Below are 20,591 nucleotides of genomic sequence, written 5' to 3'. Positions count from 1 at the left end.
TCAGCGATTACAAACTAAATTTACCCACAAAATCTATCAGAAAGTGTGTGAATTTACTAAATCCGGATATATGAGGCACCACAGCAAAACCAAAGAGAGACAAAAGGGTAAATTTCAAAAATTAATCTTACTGAAACAATCTCAGATACTGGTAAACACGCGAAAAATTAGGAATGAGCAGATTTCAAGGGAGAATTGGATCAAAAATTTGTCAGACAGAGATCTCTCAGAGACAGAAAAGGCGGTACTAACCAAAGGTTTAAATTTCTCAGTAACTCCTAAAACAATACCAACAATAGATTACATCACAGCTCCTGAATCAGCTATTAAAAATAACAGACTTTCGTATGCAGAGGCAGATGATCTATGCATTAAAATATCAGCCCTTCTCAGTAGTGCCAAACTACCTCCGTCCAACATAACATTAGAAGAGAGAAAGGCGTTAACTATTCTACAAAAAGACAAAAATATTACTATTTTGCCAGCAAACAAGGGCAGATGCACAGTGCTTCTCAACACATTGGATTATGAAGACAAAATAAATAGGTTAATCAGTGATTCTAACACTTATGAGCAACTAAAAAGGGACCCTTCCAATAGATACAAGAAAGAAATGATAGACTGTCTCCAAAAGTTAGAGAAAGGAAAACATATAGACAAACAGATGTATTTTAGATTATACCCGGGAGAGGCCACGTCATGTATCTATGGCCTGCCAAAAATACATAAAGAAGGGTTCCCCCTCAGACCCATTGTTTGTAGCATTGACTCCTCTACATACAATGTAGCCAAAGATTTAAAAACTATCTTATCTTCGTTGGTTGGTAACACAGAATATCACGTAGAGAACACCACAGGGTTTGTAGAGAGGATCAAAGACCTTATTGGAACCTGAGGAAACTTTGGCGTCTTACGATGTGACTTCTCTCTTTACATCTGTCCCAACCCTAGCAGCAGTCTCAGTGGTGAGGACAAGACTGCTGGAAGAATAGGGAATGAAACCAAAAATTCTCAAGATACAAAAAGGAGAGGAGTACCAGTACCTTATATTGCAGGAGTTTCTGAAAATTTACAAAGAGTCATTTGGCAACACAAAATTCCTACTTATTTCAAACCGATAAACACGTTAAGGCAAAAATTAGCGCATCCAAAAGATAGGCTACCAAATGAAAAACAAAGTAATGTAGTTTATTCAATACATTGTAAGAATGAAAATTGTAAAGAGCAGTACATTGGGGAGACTCAACAAATTCTCCAAAAAAGACTTTATCAACATCGCAGGGATACTAGTGGGCCTCAATCGGCAGTACATTTGCACCTACAAGCTAGCAACCACTCATTTGACGACAATGAGGTTAAAATCTTAGCGAAAGAACATAGATGGTTTGAAAGGGGGGTAAAAGAAGCGATTCTCATAATACAACTAAATCCTTCATTAAACTGGTCTGGTGGGATGAGGTTCAATTTGGATTGTTCATACAATAGCCTGCTTAAGCGACACAGGTTAGGCAACATTCGTAATGCTGATGAGGTGATACCGGTGGGAGTGGGGCAAATAGGCCAGTCGTTAGTCAGGAATGTAGGATCAGTGGGGCCACAGGGAGTGGTCCTCTGCTCCCCCCAACCTGAGAGTAGGGACCTATCATAGCTGTGTCCGGCGCCGCCATGTCTGGACATTAGGGATATATAAATAGGGCCGATACGACCAGTCAGACTTTAGTTCACTGACGAAGCCTCTTGGATAGGAGGCGAAACGTCCGACACCTTCAAAAAGTACAGCTGACGGCTGAAGAAACCTTCTCATCGATGGACCACTCCTGTACGACTGAGAGCTTACACAGACGTATTCTGAAGATGTGACTTTTTGTCTGCAAAATAGAAAGCCATTGGCCTATCGTCCACTCAACATTCGGTACCATTAAGACGGAAACCGCCGGAACAAATCGGGATAATTTTATCTCTTGGTAAAACATAAACATATTTCGACCCCTACGATTAAAGTCAATTCTCAAAATTATTTTGTACTCACCTTCCATGGATTTGGAAATGTTGTACCATACTTTTATTTTAGCTTTATTTTCCACCATCACCGGATGTTTTCTTTTTTTCATTTGTTTCACGCGTGCTTTCTTAACACATCTTCATTCCCAGCTGTAGAACAAATCGACATCAGCTGGGTTTGCATCAAGTAGCACATTGGTGACCAAACGTAGTGGAATTTGAAGCAAACTTCGGCGTGCGTCCTCCAAAGTGACGGCTATCCGTGCAAACCTGCCAAATATCTCTTTTGTCGCGGCGAGGCAAGCGACAAAGGGGCGATAACATTACATCGAACCCCGGCTAACAAAGAGGTCTTTTTCTCAACGTCAACATTTTTCCTCCATATTCACTAGTGATGAGTCATGTGTCCGTCGAGAATGTCCATGGTCTAGAACAACAGGTAAGCAACTCGTTTGATGTTGCTTGTGGCGTCATGCGGAGATAAAAATCTTAGAATTATGTTAGCTTACCAGCTAACAACCGCTAGCAAGATGCTATCTGACTAGCGTTGGGTGCGCTTCAGTCAACGGTTTGCCTGACGACAAGTGACGAATGGCCAACCTGTGATACGTATGTCTCGCAACATTCATTGACATAGCTTTTATATTTAACATACCCAGAGACAGTGTTGCCAAAACATGTCTTTTAGTATAGCGTCATTGGGCTCAAAATGTTTGTCAGTGCAGAAAAGTGGTTGTCAAATTACGCCGGCCTCCATCGGCTTCATGCGCCGAGCATATGAAACGCACCCGTCCACTGTTATCTTCGCTGCGTTTGTCTTGCCCCTCGACATAAAATGAAATGGAGGTGCGCTCAAGCTTCGAGCCCGTAATGCTGACGCGTTCATGTCTTTATTTGACAGCGGACACATCTTACTGTCAAATCTTTCATGGTTATTGTACGCTCATACATTGCGAAAATATTCTGCGTCACTGGCGACGTAGGAATGGCATCCGACTGTCACTGTGTTACCATCCAACTCAAAAAAGTACTCATATTGCCCAGCGAATTAAAATAGTGCGCAATATGACAGTGAATATCTAATTAACACAGATGTACCTGATGTTTCCTCTTAGTTGGAATGCAGGACGAATGTTATACGTAATGTAAACCCTGTATGGAACGGTACAGTTCATTCCACAAGTCCGATGCCATTACTGATTGCATTTTTCACGACAGTTTCATCACCATTCATTTTGACAAGTTGAAATGTCAGGATAGAGTAAAGGCGTTCTTGCTCCATTTTGAATTGTTCGAGGCAGGTTTCTGGCACGTGACATGTGAATTTTGAAGTTAGGCCAAATTGCCGATAAAAGTACACAATATATTATACCTACAAAAATGACGTGCCCTCCAGTGTATCAGGTGTGTCAAACGTATTTTTGTTGCCGGCGAAATTGTAGTTAGTTTCCCTTGGAGGCCCGTTCTGAATTCCAGGACATGTAATTTTGATCTTCTTTTCCTTTCGGCTTTTCCCCTCAGGGGTCGCCACAGCGAATCAATGTCCTCCATCTATCCCGGTTTTGTGCATCCTCTTCTCTCACACCACCTACCTTCATGTCCTCTTTGACCACATCCATAAACCTCCTCTTCGGTCTTCCTCTCGGTCTCCTGCCTGGCAGTTCAAGGCTCAGCATCCTTCTTCAGTTTGGATAGGATCAGGAATGAGTACATTAGAGGGACAACTCATATTAGAGGCTTACGAGAGAAAGTCAGAGAGGCCAGACTGAGATGGTTTGGACATGTCCAGAGGAGAGAGAGTGACGATATCAGGAGAAGGATGCTGAGCCTTGAACTGCCAGCCAGGAGACCGAGAGGAAGACCGAAGAGGAGGTTTATGGATGTGGTCAAAGAGGACATGAAGGTATCTGGTGTGAGAGAAGAGGATGCACAAAACCGGGATAGATGGAGGACATTGATTCGCTGTGGCGACCCCTGAAGGGAAAAGCCGAAAGGAAAAGAAGAAGATTGTGGATTACATAGACCTATTTGAAATTTTGGTTTATACCTTAGCAAGCATCATGGAACGTGTGTGTGCGTGTGCGTGCGTATGTGTGTGCGTGCGTGCGCGTGCGTATGTGTGTGCGTGTGTGCGTGCGTGCGTGCATGTGTGCGCGTGTGTGTGTGAATGACACTAGTATCAACTATGCTCAATTGATAGTATTGCCAACAAGATAACTCGTTCAAAATGAGTAAATCTTTACTCAAACTTGTATGCTTCCATTCCCAGCTTGCTGTCCTAGACTTGAATGTGGCAGACGGACAAGGTGGTGGCCCCAACAGTAAGCACTTTGTATGTTCTTCTGTTTAATCACAAAACTTGCTGATAAAGCAAGGGTTGCCTTGCCTAAGAGATATAGAGGCAGCTGCATGGGGCCATAATGTGGCGCTGTGAATATTGCAGATCGCCACCACAATTTGTTGCATTGAGGATGTTTTTAGGTTTTCATTGAATGTACCTACCCTACTCTCTGATTAGAATGAGGCTGATGTCTCTCTCGTGTCTGCAGGAAGATACATTCCTCCACATTTACGGAACAAAGATGGTCCTAAAAATGGTGAGGAGCAGCTATTAAGTGCTTCTTCCAACAAAATATTTTCTATGCACCTTCGAGGTCCCAAGACTCAGATTGCTATGTCTTTGAAAACTGGCTTGCTGCATTCACTTCACTGCTATCTGGGGCTGAACGATTCACCGATTTGAGAGCAAAATTGTGTTCTCAGGCAGTGTGATTTGGTGATATTTTTAATAGCGCTCTTATGCTAAGCTCACTAATCAAAACCAGCAGGGTATTGATCAACATTTCCCACAGACTATTCAACTTCGGGCTGTGTCGCAGCTACATCAGGCTGTCACCTATCTTCACAGAAGTGCTTTTGCTTTTCTCGCTGCTCACAAATACTTGGTGCTAAGCTGTCATGGGCTGCACAATATCTGTGGGAGACGCGCGGTGGTGATCCATACCTCGAAAAATATTTGCCTCTGTGTATTACAACTAATAACTATCTGGATATGTAATAAGACAACAATTGCAGTGCACACACACGAAAACCGGAAATGAAAAGGTTATGGCTGACGTCAGTCATGAGGAGCTCAATATCAAAAGTATCTTAAATATTGATGCACCAACAAATTCCAAGTTTTGAGATCAAGATAATTAAGTGTCATTATTTGTTTATCAATGTAATCAATTTAGATTTGCTTTGCTTCTTTGTTACATTGATTTCATTGCATAAAAGAAATAAACACGCTCACATGAGAATATAAAGGAAAACAAGCAACAATGAGGAATACATATGATATTTTTTTACATTTCAATTGGAAATACATTTACCTTTCCCATTTAGATGTACTTCGAAGTGACTTTTACTTATCATTACTCTGATATGAATTTCAGGCCATGCCACAAAGCCGTCAGTCACTTTTTGAAGCAGTTAATGCAGGATAAATAAGTATTAACATACAATATTACACATGGTAAGATCACATACATGAGTACAACATTTGAAGCATTTTTAGTTAATGTATTTTTACAATAATTTGACATTCACATATGACTGCAACCACTCTGTCGTCCTTTATTGGATCCTTGCAAAACCTTGAAAAAAAGAATCAAATCCAAATCGCAATTTCTGTCAGAAAAATCACAATTCAGGCTTCTTCTCACATCGTTCAGCCCTACTTCTATCTGTACAAAATGGCCACTTTTCACTTTTGTATTATATTCTTATTTAAAGCAGGTGAAACCACTGGTTGAAATATTGTCTTCTCATTGTAGGAGGAAATGTGTTTGCTGCCAGACCAGGCTACGCCATCGCACCTGCCGCCGCCTGTAAGATGCCTTTCCTTTCAACTTGAAATCACTCGTCATCAATTCATGAGTTCCTGTACTCACTTTTTTCACAGTTGGCTGGGATGGAGCCCGGGGCAACTTTGTCAATGGCTACCATGACAACCGTATGACTGGCGGGAACACTTACAACCGTGGCCCGCCTCGCATGGAGCGAATCCGAGGGGGCATGGGCGGAGGCGGCTATCGGGGCAACAGAGGTGGATCCTTCAATCCCATCAACCCCATTCAGTCGATGGGCTTCGGGTTGTATGAAAACAAAGGTGCTGATCCTGTTCGACTGATCCTGTTCGACTGTGTGAACATTGACCTTCTTGGTTGAGGAAACTTGAGGACCTTTTCTTTTTGTGTTCTTTAATCTTGTCAGATGCTGGCGGTTGGAACACGGCCAAGGATGCCTACAGCAGCTTTGGAAACAATCGGGGAAAATCTGCTTTCTTCAACGACAGAAGCAATGCAAATCGTGGGCGGTGAGATAATGTAGTTCTTCCCTTTCCATTTTGGGCAAAGCTTGATGACAGTCAAAATAATATGGACAAATACAGTGCAGGCTGGTTTTTATCGACGGTGCCCAAACTTTGGTGGGTTTTTCTCTTTTTCTTTGTTTTTGTGCTGTCTTGAAAGACCAAATTTGAGATGCAAGTAAGTGAAAAAATGAAAAAAAAGTGAAAAATGATGCCCTCACATGTGGGCAAGGAGAACCACAATCACCACTGCACTTTCAACAGTTTATTGAACAGGTCAACAGTCACCAATGAAAAATGAGCCCACTCAACAGCAGCAACTTATAGTCTAATGCTTAAGTCATTCACTGCCATTCTCGAATTTATTCGGGAATCGAAAATGACGTGGATCGCCATTCCCAAATTTGTTCAGGTTTTGTTTTTTCTTGCATGGGGTGACGATAAAGCGCTGGTCACACCTCTGGCTGGTCACACCTTTTTTTCCTTTCCATGAGGGGCAGCATTTCCCATTTTTGTACATTTTTGTACGTCTGGCAGTAAATGAGTTAAGCGTCACACAACAGGCCACACCCCCTGAAAGGCACACATGCAAAGCACAATGTACAGTAATTACACCAGTTTATTTCTGAATATCATTTTTCCTACATTACCATTATATTTTTCCTTTCTTTAGAAAAATGTTTTATTTGTGAGACTCAAATGGATAACATTTCAAAACATTTCATTTTGGAAAATGTCGTTGCCACACAAGTATATTGGTACAAATTAAACTCATAGATTACTGCTGTACTTGAAATCCTATGTAGAACATGTTAAAGGTTGCAGATGCATATTTGTTTGACACAATTGTTATTTTCTGTCTTAGGTTTGACCATGGTGGGTATAGCGGTGGCGGGGGCGGAAACAGCCGCTGGGTGGAAGAGGCCTGCACTGATGGAGACTGGTCTAAACCAACGGCCCTCAACGAACGACTTGAACAGTAAGTTGAATGTTGAAGGAGAAACGCCATATGCGCTGGCCCAATCTCAACATTTCCAGCTTTATCATTTCATGAAATTACTGTCGCCAGTACAAAAAAAAACCTTGGTAATGTCATAAATTAGGAGTTTTCGTCAGTTTTTTTGTTCCAAAATCTACTTTTCATGTAATCAACCTCCCCCGATCAACGATTTCCACACATGCACAGAAAAGTATGTCAGAGCGGTGCAAGACATGTATCATGACTGTAAGACAGTTGTGAGGTGTGCTGTTGGTGTGACGAAGGAATTCAAGGTGGAGGTGGGACTCCACCAGGGGTCAGCTCTGAGCCCCTTCTTATTTGGTATGGTGATGGACAGGCTGACAGACGATGTTAGACAAGAATCTCCTTGGACCATGATATTTGCAGATGACATTGTGATCTGTAGCGAGAACGGGGAACAGCTGGCGCAGAAACTAGAGATGTGGAGATATGCCCTGGAAAGGAAAGGAATGAAGATCAGTCGCAGCAAGACGGAATACATGTTTGTGAATGAGAGGGATCCAAGTGCAAGAGTGATGCTACAGGGAGAAGAGATAAAGAAAGTGGAGGATTTGAAGTACTTGGGGTCAACTGTCCAGAACAATGGAATGTGTGGAAAAGAGGTGAAGAAGCGTGCCCAGGCGGGCTGGAGAAAAATGTCAGGTGTGATGTGTGATAGGAGAGTTTCAGCTAGGATGAAAGGAAAAGTGTATAAAACAGTGGTGAGACCAGCCATGATGTTTGGACTGGAGACAGTGCCACTGAAGAAAAGACAGGAAGCAGAGCTGGAGGTAGCAGAGCTGAAGATGTTGAGGTTTTCTTTGGGAGTGACCAGGTTGGATAGGATCAGGAATGAGTACATTAGAGAGAGGACTCATATTAGAGGCTTTGGAGAGAAAGTCAGAGAGGCCAGACTGAGATGGTTTGGACATGTCCAGAGGAGAGAGAGTGACTATATCGGCAGAAGGATGCTGAGCCTTGAACTGCCAGGCAGGAGACCGAGAGGAAGACCGAAGAGGAGGTTTATGGATGTGGTCAAAGAGGACATGAAGGTAGCTGGTGTGAGAGGAGAGGATGCACAAAACCGGGATGGATGGAGGACATTGATTCGCTGTGGCGACCCCTGAAGGGAAAAGCCGAAAGGAAAAGAGAAGATGCACGCACGCCATGATGAGCAGCAGCCATAATGGCCCCTTATATGAAAGAAACGTTTGGTTAACAAAAGGAAAAAGGAAATCATTCTCTACACTAGTCGAGACCTGACAGAGAGTAATGGGACTCAGTTTAACACTGTGTTAAATTGAGAAAAGTACAGTGAGACCTCAACTTACGAACTTAGTTGGTTCCCAGACAAAGTGTGTATCTCAAAAAAACTTTTCTCATAGGAAACCATTAAAATTGGAAAAATCCGTTCCCGGTTTCCATAAAATATACTTTTCAACTAAATAAGCCTTAAAACTACACACAACATACCTTATTCTATGTATAATAAATGTGTTGTTGTATTGTAATGAAAGAAATACACTGCATTCTATCATAAAGTCACTTTATTTACATTTGTGATGGTCATTTATGGCTTGATGGAATGGCGTTGGAGGTCGAAGGTCAAAGGGAATTGCTGTTTGGAAAGAGAGGCGCATTACATGAGGACTGTAATTAAAGAAATAAACTGTGCTGTAAAATAAAGTTTTATTTACCTTTTTGATGGTCGTTGATGGCTTATGGAAGGAGAGTCACTTTCCATAAGGTTGGTAACTTAACCTCTGGTGCTGTTCGGTCATGCGCTTCCGCCGAAGATCACTCCGCCAGCCGTGGTGGGTGTGTATTATGTAAATAGTGCTTATTATAAGGTTTAATTTTCATAAATTTGACGTTTGTAAGATTTGGTGTTTGTAAGATGAGGTCTCACTGTACATGCTTCTGCAAGTATTCCAGATTGCCATTCTCCGCCAATGGCATTGGTGAATAGCAGATGAAACAAACTTCTAATGAGAATGAGAAAAATAAATGCGAAATCACAATAACTTGATTGAAAGCTGCAATTACAAACTGCTGACACAAACAAAATCCGGCTATGTTCTTTTTTTATTTTTTACGTTTTGTTTTATACGTTTTGGTGAAAATTGTGTTTTGTTGGTTAAGGTGCAATTACACAAACAGAAAAATACAAAACTATTTTATTTTACATTTCCCTTTATGCCCGTTTCGAGCAACTTGGGACCAGTCTACAGGCTCCCAGTCAATCATGATTGACTGGTTGGTCACCACTGCCTTATATCATCCTATGTGGTTTTAGAAAGTAGCCTGCAAACTAACTTTCGGAAGCCACAGATTTGTCAACAATTGTGCATGTGTACCTCATTCTTCAAAGACTTGTCAAGCATGAAATATGCTTCTACGATCTGTACAGTATACAATACATATTGATTTGTAAAACTGTTCCTCATTCTACCCTCCAGTGAGTTGTTCTCCGGCAGCAACACTGGGATTAATTTTGAGAAATATGATGACATTCCTGTTGAGGCCACTGGACAGAATTGCCCTCATCACATTGAGAGTGTAAGTCAGAATGAAATGGAATATTTTGTGTCTGTGAGTTTTTGTTCTTTTTTTTTTTAACCAGACACTTCATTTTTACACGTGACCAATTTTAATGATTGTTCTGGTGTGTAGTTCCAAGACATAGACATGGGTGAGATTATTATGGGCAACATTGCGCTGAGCCGCTACACCAGACCAACCCCTGTACAGAAATATGCCATTCCAATTGTCAAGTCCAAGCGGGACCTTATGGCCTGTGCACAAACAGGTATGACATACTGTCTTAGACCTCCCTGTCTTAATATACAGAATCAGAACCAATAATCAGATTTTGCCATATTCTGAGCACAGGTTCTGGGAAGACAGCGGCATTCCTGCTGCCAGTTCTCAGCCAAATCTATGCCGAGGGACCAGGAGATGCTCTGAATGCAGCAAAAGCCTCTGGGCAGGTAATTATTGTGACAGCCCTGCACACATCTTTTTAGTTTGTATAAAAAAAATAACAATTGGTCAAACCGTTTCTCTACTTATGGACGGGGGAGTGTATTGGAATTGCAATCTTGATAGCAATGCGACATCCAAATGTGACAATCACTTGATAGCTAATAAGGAAGCTGCCACTTCATGGACTTACAGTATATGTCTTGAAATTTATACATCATTGTCCAAGATGGAGATGCACATTTTGCCATTCTGATTGCCCCAGCAGTTATTTATTTTTACCTTATGTTGCTGTTATTATTGTGATTTGATTTTTTTCTTTTTACACTGACATTAATCTTTCACCCATAAACTGCTGCCCATTCATTAGCTTGTGCTAATTATCCCATGATTGTAGGAGAATGGAAAATATGGTCGTCGCAAGCAGTACCCCATTTCCCTGGTCCTTGCCCCTACTCGAGAGCTGGCCCTCCAGATCTATGATGAAGCCAGGAAGGTAGGGTTTTTTTTTCTTGTGTTAAATTCATCAAACTGCAGTGCTTTTTGTCAGATTCCTACCCAGCCACTTCAGGTGTCTCCAGGGCTCTGTCTTGGAGCCCTGTTTATCAGCTATCTTATTCTCTTTTATGCCATTTTGTGTAAAATTGCCTTCCCGTCCTTGGGCTTGTTCGGAAATCCACTCTGTAAGGTAACGTAGTCGGGGGCAGTGTGCTCCATTCATCATTAGTTTGTGTAAGCTCAGATACCAGTAAAAAATTAGTTAGCTGACGAAGCCTCTTGGATAAGAGACGAAACGTCCGACACCTTCAGAGAAGTAAAGATGACGGCTGAAGAAACCTTTTCATCATTTTTAGTTTCCAATTCATTTGCACTGGTGCGGTCTTTCGTGCACTGTGAAAAATATGAACGAATCTGAGTTTCCGAATTATCGTCGTGAACCAGTGCACGGTTGGAACATATTTCTGAATGATCTATGAATCAGTGCACGGTCTGAACATATTTCTGAATGAGCCCTTAGACCAGTGGTTCTTAAGCTGGGTTCTTATGAACCCAAGGGGTTCAGTGAGTCGGTCTCCATGGATTGTAAGACACATGCTACTCAACATGTTAATTAGTCATGACATGCATGCATGGCCATCTCTGGCTGCAGATGACATTGCTTGTCCTAAATGATGTTTTAACTGCTATTTTGTTGATTTACTGTGCCCTTGATCACTTTGAAATGCATTTACAAATTACAAGTTTTATTATTATTGTATTTTAGTTTTCATACCGATCAAGAGTTCGCCCCTGTGTCGTGTATGGAGGAGCCGACATTGGCCAGCAGATCCGAGATCTCGAGAGAGGATGTCACCTACTGGTGGCTACCCCAGGAAGACTCGTGGACATGATGGAGAGGGGCAAGATTGGACTCGACTACTGCAAGTAAGATCACTATGTGGAGTAGAGCTCAACCAGCGAGCTTATCATTGAAGTTCGTGGCTAAGCTGGTCGGGAATGCAGGTTTTTAGGTGGCATTAACACGCTGAAAAGTTGAGTTGATGTTGAGTTGTCGGTGACGACGCTGTTAGTTTTATTTAGTCGTGATGAAAAATCTGTATTCACTGAAAATGGAGTGCGCTTACTGAATTCACAAAGAAAATGCAAATTACAGCACAAAATTACATCTATGGGCCTTGAGAAAGGTTTGCATGCTGTGGTTACTAGCCTTCCCCCCAAAAAAACAACAATTTTCAATTACTGTGCTTACAGAGAAGCCAAGTAGATGACTTTTGCATAGCTCGTCCAATTGAGGAAATCTTTCCTCATTGTACGCCCATCATAACAGCAAATTCTGCATGTTTGTAATTTTCAAGACATTTTACCAGTTTTTTAATTTATTTTTTTGGGGGGTTGGTGGAGAAGACTGCTGTTCGTGTTCCTTAACATGTATGCATTTTAAAAGGCAAAACATACAAACAAACAATAAAAATTGGTGAGTCAAACTTCTGTGTAAACACAAATTAATGCCAAATTCCACTCCAAAAGCTTTTAAAAGCTTGCATGATGCGTTGTAATTTATAGCTATACAATCCCCCACCCCTGAAAAATAATAACTTAGTGCTCGAGGCTACTCTTGAATGGTTTCCAGCAGTTCGCACATATGGAGTGATTGATGTTTATTCATAATCATTTTGTCACTGATGCTGCCTGAACATATGTCAGGCAGTAAATATCCATTAGTGGGGGTGATAAAAATAATGACTGTTATAGCATAGTGTTCGGCATCTTAAACCAACAATTAAAAGGAAGTCGAATATTATAACTTTTTTTTTAGTCAACAGCCTGACGTGTTTTTATGCTAGGTACCTTGTCCTGGATGAAGCAGATCGCATGCTGGACATGGGCTTTGAGCCTCAAATAAGGCGCATCGTTGAACAGGACACCATGCCTACGAAAGGCAACCGACAGACCATGATGTTCAGTGCCACTTTTCCCAAAGAAATACAGGTGTGTGCGCGCCGTTAAGCTTTGTTCTACACGCAGCTTGAATGTTCCCAATCTCACTGTGGACCAAAATCTGTAACCCCTGTTTGCCCCCTTGCAGATTCTGGCCAGGGATTTCCTGGATGACTACATCTTCCTGGCAGTGGGGCGAGTGGGCTCCACCTCAGAGAACATCACTCAGAAGGTGGTTTGGGTGGAAGAGAGCGACAAGAGGTCTTTTCTCCTGGATCTGCTCAGTGCCACAGGTGAGATGGTCGGTCGGAAGAAGTGATCAGTCTCGTGTCCTCGGTGTGACATTATTCGTAAACACCCGCGCGTAAAAAGAAAATAATAGGACACAACGTGGTTGCTGGACTGGTGCGAGGGCCGAAGTGCATTAGTTGGTGTTGATGGTTTGGTGTGGTTTTATCCCAAGTCATCCCCAGCGAAGTGCAAGACAATGCTGGAGAGAACATGGAGAAGCCTGGTAAGCTCAATACAAGAGAAAATCGTATTCACAACACTTATCATTGATCATGATTATTTTTGTGACGTCAACTTTATCTACCTGCTTGCGATACTCATTTTAATTTGATTTCTCATGGGTTCCGTGCATCCTGGCATGAGTCGAGTCTGTCGTTGAACATGCCAACAATGTCTATTATAAAAGTCATCAGTTCGACATGTTGCTTTTTTTCAGTGGTTATATCTATTATTGCACTTTTTTTATGTATTTCTTCTTGTTTTTATCCATACGTCCCCCAATGCATGTTTTTCATTTGCCACCAACGTGAGCAGCCATAATAGTCCAACAAAGCTAACTAGCTCAAAGAATGTTGTTGAACCAAGATCCTCACTTGTGTTGTGAATCTTGTTGCAAGTGACATATCGGAATTCATGTTCAGGTGTTTCCTTTCTTTTGGTCGATTAGGTAAGGATTCACTGACTCTGGTTTTTGTGGAGACCAAAAAAGGCGCCGACGCCTTGGAGGACTTCCTCTACCGGGAAGGTTACGCTTGCACCAGCATCCACGGCGATCGTTCCCAGAGGGACCGAGAGGAGGCCCTAAATCAGTTCCGATCTGGAAAATGCCCCATCCTGGTGGCTACTGCTGTCAGTAAAATTTTAATTTATCTTAATGGAGCCCAACATGCATACAGTATGTTTTAGAAGCTTCTGTTGCTACCACTCAGGTTGCAGCTCGTGGTCTTGACATCTCCAATGTGAAGCATGTTATTAACTTCGACCTGCCAAGTGACATTGAAGAGTATGTTCACCGCATAGGTCGCACAGGACGAGTAGGAAACCTGGGTAAGATTCTTGCTTGTGTCACCCGTTGGTAAATAGTGAGCATACTCAAACTTGAAAGCGGTGGTTCTAAACTGTCGTCACTGAATTTTCCCATTTTCACCAAGCCGAGGGCCCACTTTTACAGAAAAGCAATATAGAACATGATTTGTTCTGAAATCATATTTAACAAGGCAATAAATACATACATGTTTAAAGTGCTTTTCGGAGCGCCGGATTAAGAAATGAACATCACTTCATTGACAAAAATGGAAAAAAGCTTTGATCATCTAAGTGCTGATCTCGTCCTCTTACAAAAGTCTAAAATATATATATATATATATATATATATATTGAAATTAAAGGCAAGTCCAACATAAAAAAAAATTTCTGTTTTCCTTCAGGACTGGCCACCTCATTCTTCAACGACAAGAATGGGAATATCACTAAAGACCTCCTGGACATCCTGGTGGAAGCCAAACAGGAAGTTCCTTCATGGCTCGAGAGCCTGGCTTATGAGCACCAGCATAAGAGCAGCAACCGCGGACGCTCTAAGAGGTACACAAAACGCAACATCTTTTCTCAGATTGATTATGATTAGATGGAGACTTGCATGCAGTCCCTTCCACCCAATCTGTGATCCACGTGTCCTTGTTTGAATTGCTTTTGCAGGTTCGCTGGTGGTTTTGGAGCGCGTGACTATCGTCAGACAGCCGCCGGAGGCAACATCGGAGGCTTTGGAGGACGCGGTGTTCGCAACCAAGTGGGACATGGAGGTGCCCGTGGCTTTGCAACAGGTTTGGCTATGATTTTTAGTCATTGTTTTAGTTGTACAAGAGTACACTAAGAAGCGCCAACAGTGCCTCCATCTTTGCCGCAGGTGGCTTCGGAACCTTCTATACAAGCGACGGCTACGGCGGCAACTACTCACACTCTCAAGTCGACTGGTGGGGCAACTAGACTCCTTAGTTCTCTCTCATCCACATATTTTGTCCCCTCCCCACACAGCTCTTTTCCTTTCTCAACTCTGCTGTCTTCACCTCATCTGTCGCCCTAGTCAACATTTAGAACCTATGTGCATGCGACTATAAATATACTCATCATACAGCATCCCCACAACATCCCTGACAGTGTAACCTAAATTTAAAATCTCACAGCACACGGCAAAGTGATTCTTCCATTTGGTTATTTTACTCGATTCCCACTGCTGGATGCTTTCTTTGTGGCATTTTTCAATTTTGAATTTTGACTTCAAGTTTTTTGCTGCCTTCACTCAAGTGAAGCCTCTCCGCACCCACGTATCATCTTTGTGTTTATTGCATGTTGAGCGTGTGAGGGAAGGAATAAAAAAAACTGCACCGAGACATGAAACAAATGCCAACATCAGAACTGGCTCAGGCCTCTATTGGTAAGAGAGGCCACAAATATTGCTCTTAGTTTTTGTTTTAATAGTCTTTTTTTAATTGAAGTGCAGATGTGCACCGGTCTCGGAAAGATGTCTGAGGGGGCCCAAAAATAATAGGGGCAGAATTTGGATAGCCAGCAAGCATTTGATGCCCATCACTTGAAATGTCAACTAACAGAAATATAGGACTTTTTTGCTTTACTTGGCAAAATTAAAAACAAGGTAAGATCATTTGTTTCTGTACTGTGCCTTTCAGAATTTGAGCATCGGCTTTTCTTAGTTCTGTTCTGTGAGAAACATACATTATGTCATGTATGGGTTTGTTATCTTGATTTCTCTTTGGAAGGAAACAAGCTAGACTTGAACTAAATCAAACCTTGGCAAAAAAAACTAAACTCAACTTGGTAAAACTGCCTTGGGGAACCTCAAACACAATTCCTCATCATCTGAACCAGTTCTCAAAAGCATCAAAACCTCTCGCAGTAGGCTTTGTGCTTCCTGAAATCACATGTCAGTCCTGCAGCTCTGCTTTGAGCTTACAGTCAAGAAGTTCCTCGCATAGTTGCCAAAAGTTGGTATTTCAGTAACTGAGCCACTGATGGAGAATCGGACTAAGCAGTGCAGCAAATTCAAATGATGTTTTTTTTCACTCCTGTTCAATGAAATGCAGACTTTTTGCTGCCACTGTAAGGAAAATAATTTCCAACCATCAGTGCCCATGTCTGTTGTGGCAACTCTTGGCGTTCCTATGCTCCCGGGAACCTGACTCCGCCTTCACTCACAAACTTTGAAGGGCTTTTTAGCCAAAAGCATCTTTCAAGGGGAAACCCAACTAAAAAGACTCAAGAGATCCAAAATTCCCTGCTCACTCTATCCTGGAGAGTCACATGAAGAGTTTTCTCTTTAAAAAGGAAAAAAAAAACGTTTTTAAAAATGATCATTCAAGTATTGCTTTGAGTGTTTTGGGATTAGTTGCAGTCGGGAATGAATGCATTCATCAGGCCCAAGAGTTTCCCAGCAGGGCAGCAGAGGCGTGGAAGGGAGTAAGGAGACAAACGTCAGGAAAGTGATTTTTTTTTTTTCCTTTTCAAGGTTAGAGATGCGGCGCACTGTGACAATGGTGATCATGATAATGAGCCAGGCGGCGAGTTGCCCCGCTAGACCTCAGAACATGTCAAACAAGGACTTGCCAGATTGGCACTCAGCCCTGCTGTAGAACCAGGCCGCATTGAAGAAAACTCTGCCACCTTGCGTTGGGAGTGTAGCGGCAAAAGTCAAGGTGCAAATTAGTTTTATTTACATGGCGATCTTAAATGAATTCACATGTAGATAACCTGTAAATAGTTGATAATTTTCCAGCGGAAATTTGCTTGGTCACTCAGCGCTGGGATGGACGTTGTCCTAAGAGTCCTAGGAGAAAGGAGTTCAGTGGGCAATTTGATTCCAATAGATTTTCTCTCAAAATTGCCCGCACAGCTAAACACTAGACTCGGACAATTGGACATATGCAAGTGTTGTTGTTTTTTTTGGTCAAGCAATTTAGACGTGCAAAAATAATTTAGCAGGTTTTTAATTGATGCTGATTTTTTGAACCCCCTAATGTATGTAGGTGTGCATGTTTTTTCTTTTTCTTTTGGATCTGTGTTACACAGGGAGCTAGTATTGTATAGTTTGTTGGGAGGTCACATTCAATGTATTAAAAAAAAAAAAAAAACAACCCAAAAAGTAGCATTTTGTTTCCGGGCAAGGGGAGAACTCATGCACATCATAACGAATCCCATGAAAGGAGGTTGTCACCTTCTTGAGTGTGGAGATGAGATGTGCTCAAGGACAGCGATTGTGTCTCTGCATGTTGTTTTTAACAGGCTGAATGTCCAGTCTTTGTGGTTGAGCTGCTGTAGGTTTCGACCTGAGGGGCTGTCATGTGAGTGCTGCTCATTCGACACCTAGTAGACAGTAGGCTTGCAAATGACAATCAATTCAGGACTTCATTGTCTTTTGTTTATCACGCCCTCTACCCTCCTCCCGGGGGTGGGGGTGTTTTGGTGATACCTCAATATGCCAGTTGGCTGTCAGTCACCGTGCCACACGACCCGCCACTCACAATTAATATTCAGAGTTCATTCCAGAGAGATCCTTTTGTGTTTGGCACGCACTTTGCTGTCATGAACACTGACGTGCTCTGTGCCTTGAAATCCTTCCTTCTAGTACGACCCTACCCACACCAAACACGTGTACCTTCTACATCAATTTAGCTGCTCATAAATATCCAGTTTATTACCAGCAGGTTACCCCTCTGGTTTTTGCATTTAGCTCCAAGCGCTGATTGCACAGTTTCGAGCATTGGCTTTTTTTTTTTTTCTTCCTGCTTTTCTGAGTCTTGTCGTTTTCATCAAGTGGTGAAGATTGATATGTCACACATAGACTCCATCGCAAATCATTTACCTTCTGATGCCTTAAATTCAAGATAGTCCTAATATAAGTGATTATAGGTTGCACTTGATGCTGTGTTATCGTAGGGTTGTTTGAATCGATAGCACCACCGTGGCAGAGAATTCGGCGGCTCTGTGGGAACAGATTCTTGAGACGAGGATGTTTGTGTCGGGTTAAGAATTTAATGGTGCTATGCTCCCTTTGCTGCGGCCTGCGGGCCTTCCATTTGTAGAAAGACTGAATATGTTTTTACCAAGTTCTTCAAATCTCTTCTGTAGCACAGGTCCTCCAACTCTTTGCAAGAGGTCCATATGAGGTCGAAGCTTTGTAGTTGCCAAAAGGACTCCTCCTTCGTGATATAAGACGTGTTTGTGTGTGTGTGTGTGTAGGGAAGGCTGTTACAGATGTGAAGCTCTGTTTGCGGGGACCCCGTTTGAGTTGTAGTTCAGAACGATGGCAAGATCGAGCTGATTGCACCCAAAGTTCTTGAGTCTACTTTCGCTCGTTTGTGTAATTTATCAAACATTTTTGAGAAATATTTATTTTTATAAGCCTAGTGCAAATGTTTAAAAAAATAAAAATAGTAAAAAAGAAGTGACTTGACCAAAAGACAGTGAACAAAAACACTGGCACATGAATGTTGAATGTCATCGGTATGAGTGAAAATTTCTATTTTTCTGGGGTAGTGTGAGCTTTTTAATAACGGCGTAATAAGGTTTCTCGGAGTGCGTCATGTCAAATGCTGTAATGGCAACACTTTTAACATACAATTAGATCTCAAACGGCATCAACAATCACTGGCCTTGCAGCCGAGGTGACATATGGCGAGAAACCCGTTACCTTGAAAGTCTCATTGGACTCACTGTCAGACACACCAACCTGTTTGTGCAACAGGTTCCGATGCCAACCACGATGGTCATAACAACACAACATTAGCAGCCATTTTCAATTAGCCCCCCAAAAAATATATAATTTGAGACAGTTCCACAGAATATGCCAAGGTTTGGATTAAATTGTAAGAATCAAAAACCATTTTGTAAAAAAAAAAGAAAAGGAAAAAAGCAACAAAAAAAAACACCCAATACAAACATGTCCAGATTCGCTCCAAATCAGTTTTTTTTCTTGGTATTCATTTGTTTTGACACTTTTCCTTCCTGTTGATACCCTTTGTGTGATTGTCTATCAAGTGGGGATGTTAAGTCTATAACACAGAAAAGTAACTGTGGTTCTATTGCTATGTTGTTGTTGTGATCTGCAAAGTTTCAGGCTGGGCAATTTCATGCGCTCACTGCTGAACGTCCGGCCAGTCAGGAAATGGCCAATCGTTGTATGAGGCCTCGATTTTCTTGGTGCCGTCGCAGCTCCTCTACCTATTTGCACCAGATTGTAACGGGGCCGCAGCTCATTGCTCCCGTTATGGCAGATACAAGATATCTAGCCTTTTATGTTCCAAATTTAGCAAATGGAGTATGTTCATGGCCCCTCAAGTTGCTTGCAGAACGCAATTTGGGGAAGAAAAAAACAATATGTACATTACAACACGCAGACTGAGCTGACTTGGCGACAACAACTTTTTTGGTTTTATCTCATGAGGTGATTTCAAAAAGCCTGATGTCTCCATTGTTGACTGGCCAGAGTTGAGCGTGGACGCATGGTGCCACAAACCTGCTAGTTAGTGTTTGCTTTATGTATTAGTTTAGCAGTTCTGCACGAAGAGGAGCACTACACGAAAGAAAAACAATTATTGTGCATCCATTGTGATTTTACCACAATTAAAGGTTTGGATTTGCAAAACTAACCTGTTCCTTTTTGGTTGTGTGCCACTTCAGAAAAGCTATCGAGTGATTGTGCAGTTGTAATCAAGTCGAACATTCATTAATTTTTTTGATCCGCTTAATCCAAGAATTGCCGAGGGGAGCCTATCCTACCCCTTATTGGGCAGTCTGCAAGGTACACCATGAACCAGTTGCCAGCCAATCGCAGGGCACAATTCAAATATTTTCTTCGCAATATATGTGATGCAGCCCCACAATCCTCAACATGGCATTCTTATTGCGTTTTAGCAATATACGCCATATTTTCTGGTACATAAGGCACACCCAAAAGCCTTCATTTTCGTCAAAAGATGACCCTGTGCCTCATATGCAGGTGCGTCTTATATGTGAAGTAATATTGAGCCACAACGGTTCTCACAACTACTGTGATCAGCCACCGACTTCATTTTCCCCTGTGGAAGAAGAGCGTAACCACAGCCTTATAATGTGGTGTGGCTTATATTTGTAAACCTTTTAGATATTTATATATTACATTAGGAAAACCTTTTTCATTCAGTTAAGTTGTACCTTATAGTTTGGTGGGCCTTATAGATGGAAAAAGTTTGAAAATACACTATTCATTTGGGGTGCACGTTATACTTATTCAGTCCTACCTGTTTTCACTGAAGCAAAACCTTCACCCACGCCGTTTTGCTCGATTTTTGATTGATTTGCAAGGCCCACAGATTGTGTTCTATTACAGCCTGCCAAGCGAAATATTGCTTTTCTTCAGCTAAAAAGTTGTATTTTTGCGTTCTTTAGCAATCAGCGTTAGAAAATAACATTTCCTCCCCCCCCCCCCCCCCCCAAAAAAAAAAAAAGGAAAAAGTATATCATTGGAAGTGAGCC

General features: G+C 41.9%; 1 protein-coding gene across 3 annotated transcripts; it reads left to right on the top strand.

Annotated features, from left to right (window-relative positions):
- The first annotated feature begins 2,105 nt into the window (after positions 1–2,105).
- Positions 2,106–19,726, top strand: LOC148903236 (putative ATP-dependent RNA helicase an3). Of its 3 annotated transcripts, XM_088998347.1 has the most exons (20): positions 2,107–2,440; positions 4,271–4,322; positions 4,551–4,598; positions 5,820–5,873; positions 5,948–6,154; positions 6,259–6,361; positions 7,221–7,334; positions 9,815–9,914; positions 10,029–10,164; positions 10,248–10,345; positions 10,735–10,833; positions 11,602–11,762; positions 12,683–12,827; positions 12,925–13,069; positions 13,240–13,290; positions 13,735–13,916; positions 13,997–14,114; positions 14,495–14,648; positions 14,763–14,887; positions 14,971–19,726. In XM_088998347.1, the coding sequence occupies exons 1-20, from the start codon at positions 2,396–2,398 to the stop codon at positions 15,048–15,050; spliced, it is 2,217 nt and encodes a 738-aa protein (XP_088854473.1). In that variant the 5' UTR covers positions 2,107–2,395; the 3' UTR covers positions 15,051–19,726. The 3 variants fall into 3 exon arrangements, with proteins under 3 accessions (XP_088854480.1, XP_088854473.1, XP_088854483.1); XM_088998354.1 differs by lacking the exon at positions 4,551–4,598 and having other exon boundaries at positions 2,106–2,440; XM_088998357.1 differs by lacking the exon at positions 13,240–13,290 and having other exon boundaries at positions 2,108–2,440.
- The last annotated feature ends 865 nt before the right edge of the window (positions 19,727–20,591 follow it).

This window comes from Hippocampus bargibanti, linkage group LG01, assembly GCF_051943395.1.
Source record: "Hippocampus bargibanti isolate YZ-2025 linkage group LG01, ASM5194339v1, whole genome shotgun sequence".
NCBI lineage: Eukaryota > Metazoa > Chordata > Actinopteri > Syngnathiformes > Syngnathidae > Hippocampus > Hippocampus bargibanti.
This window is presented reverse-complemented; position numbering and strand designations above follow the sequence as displayed.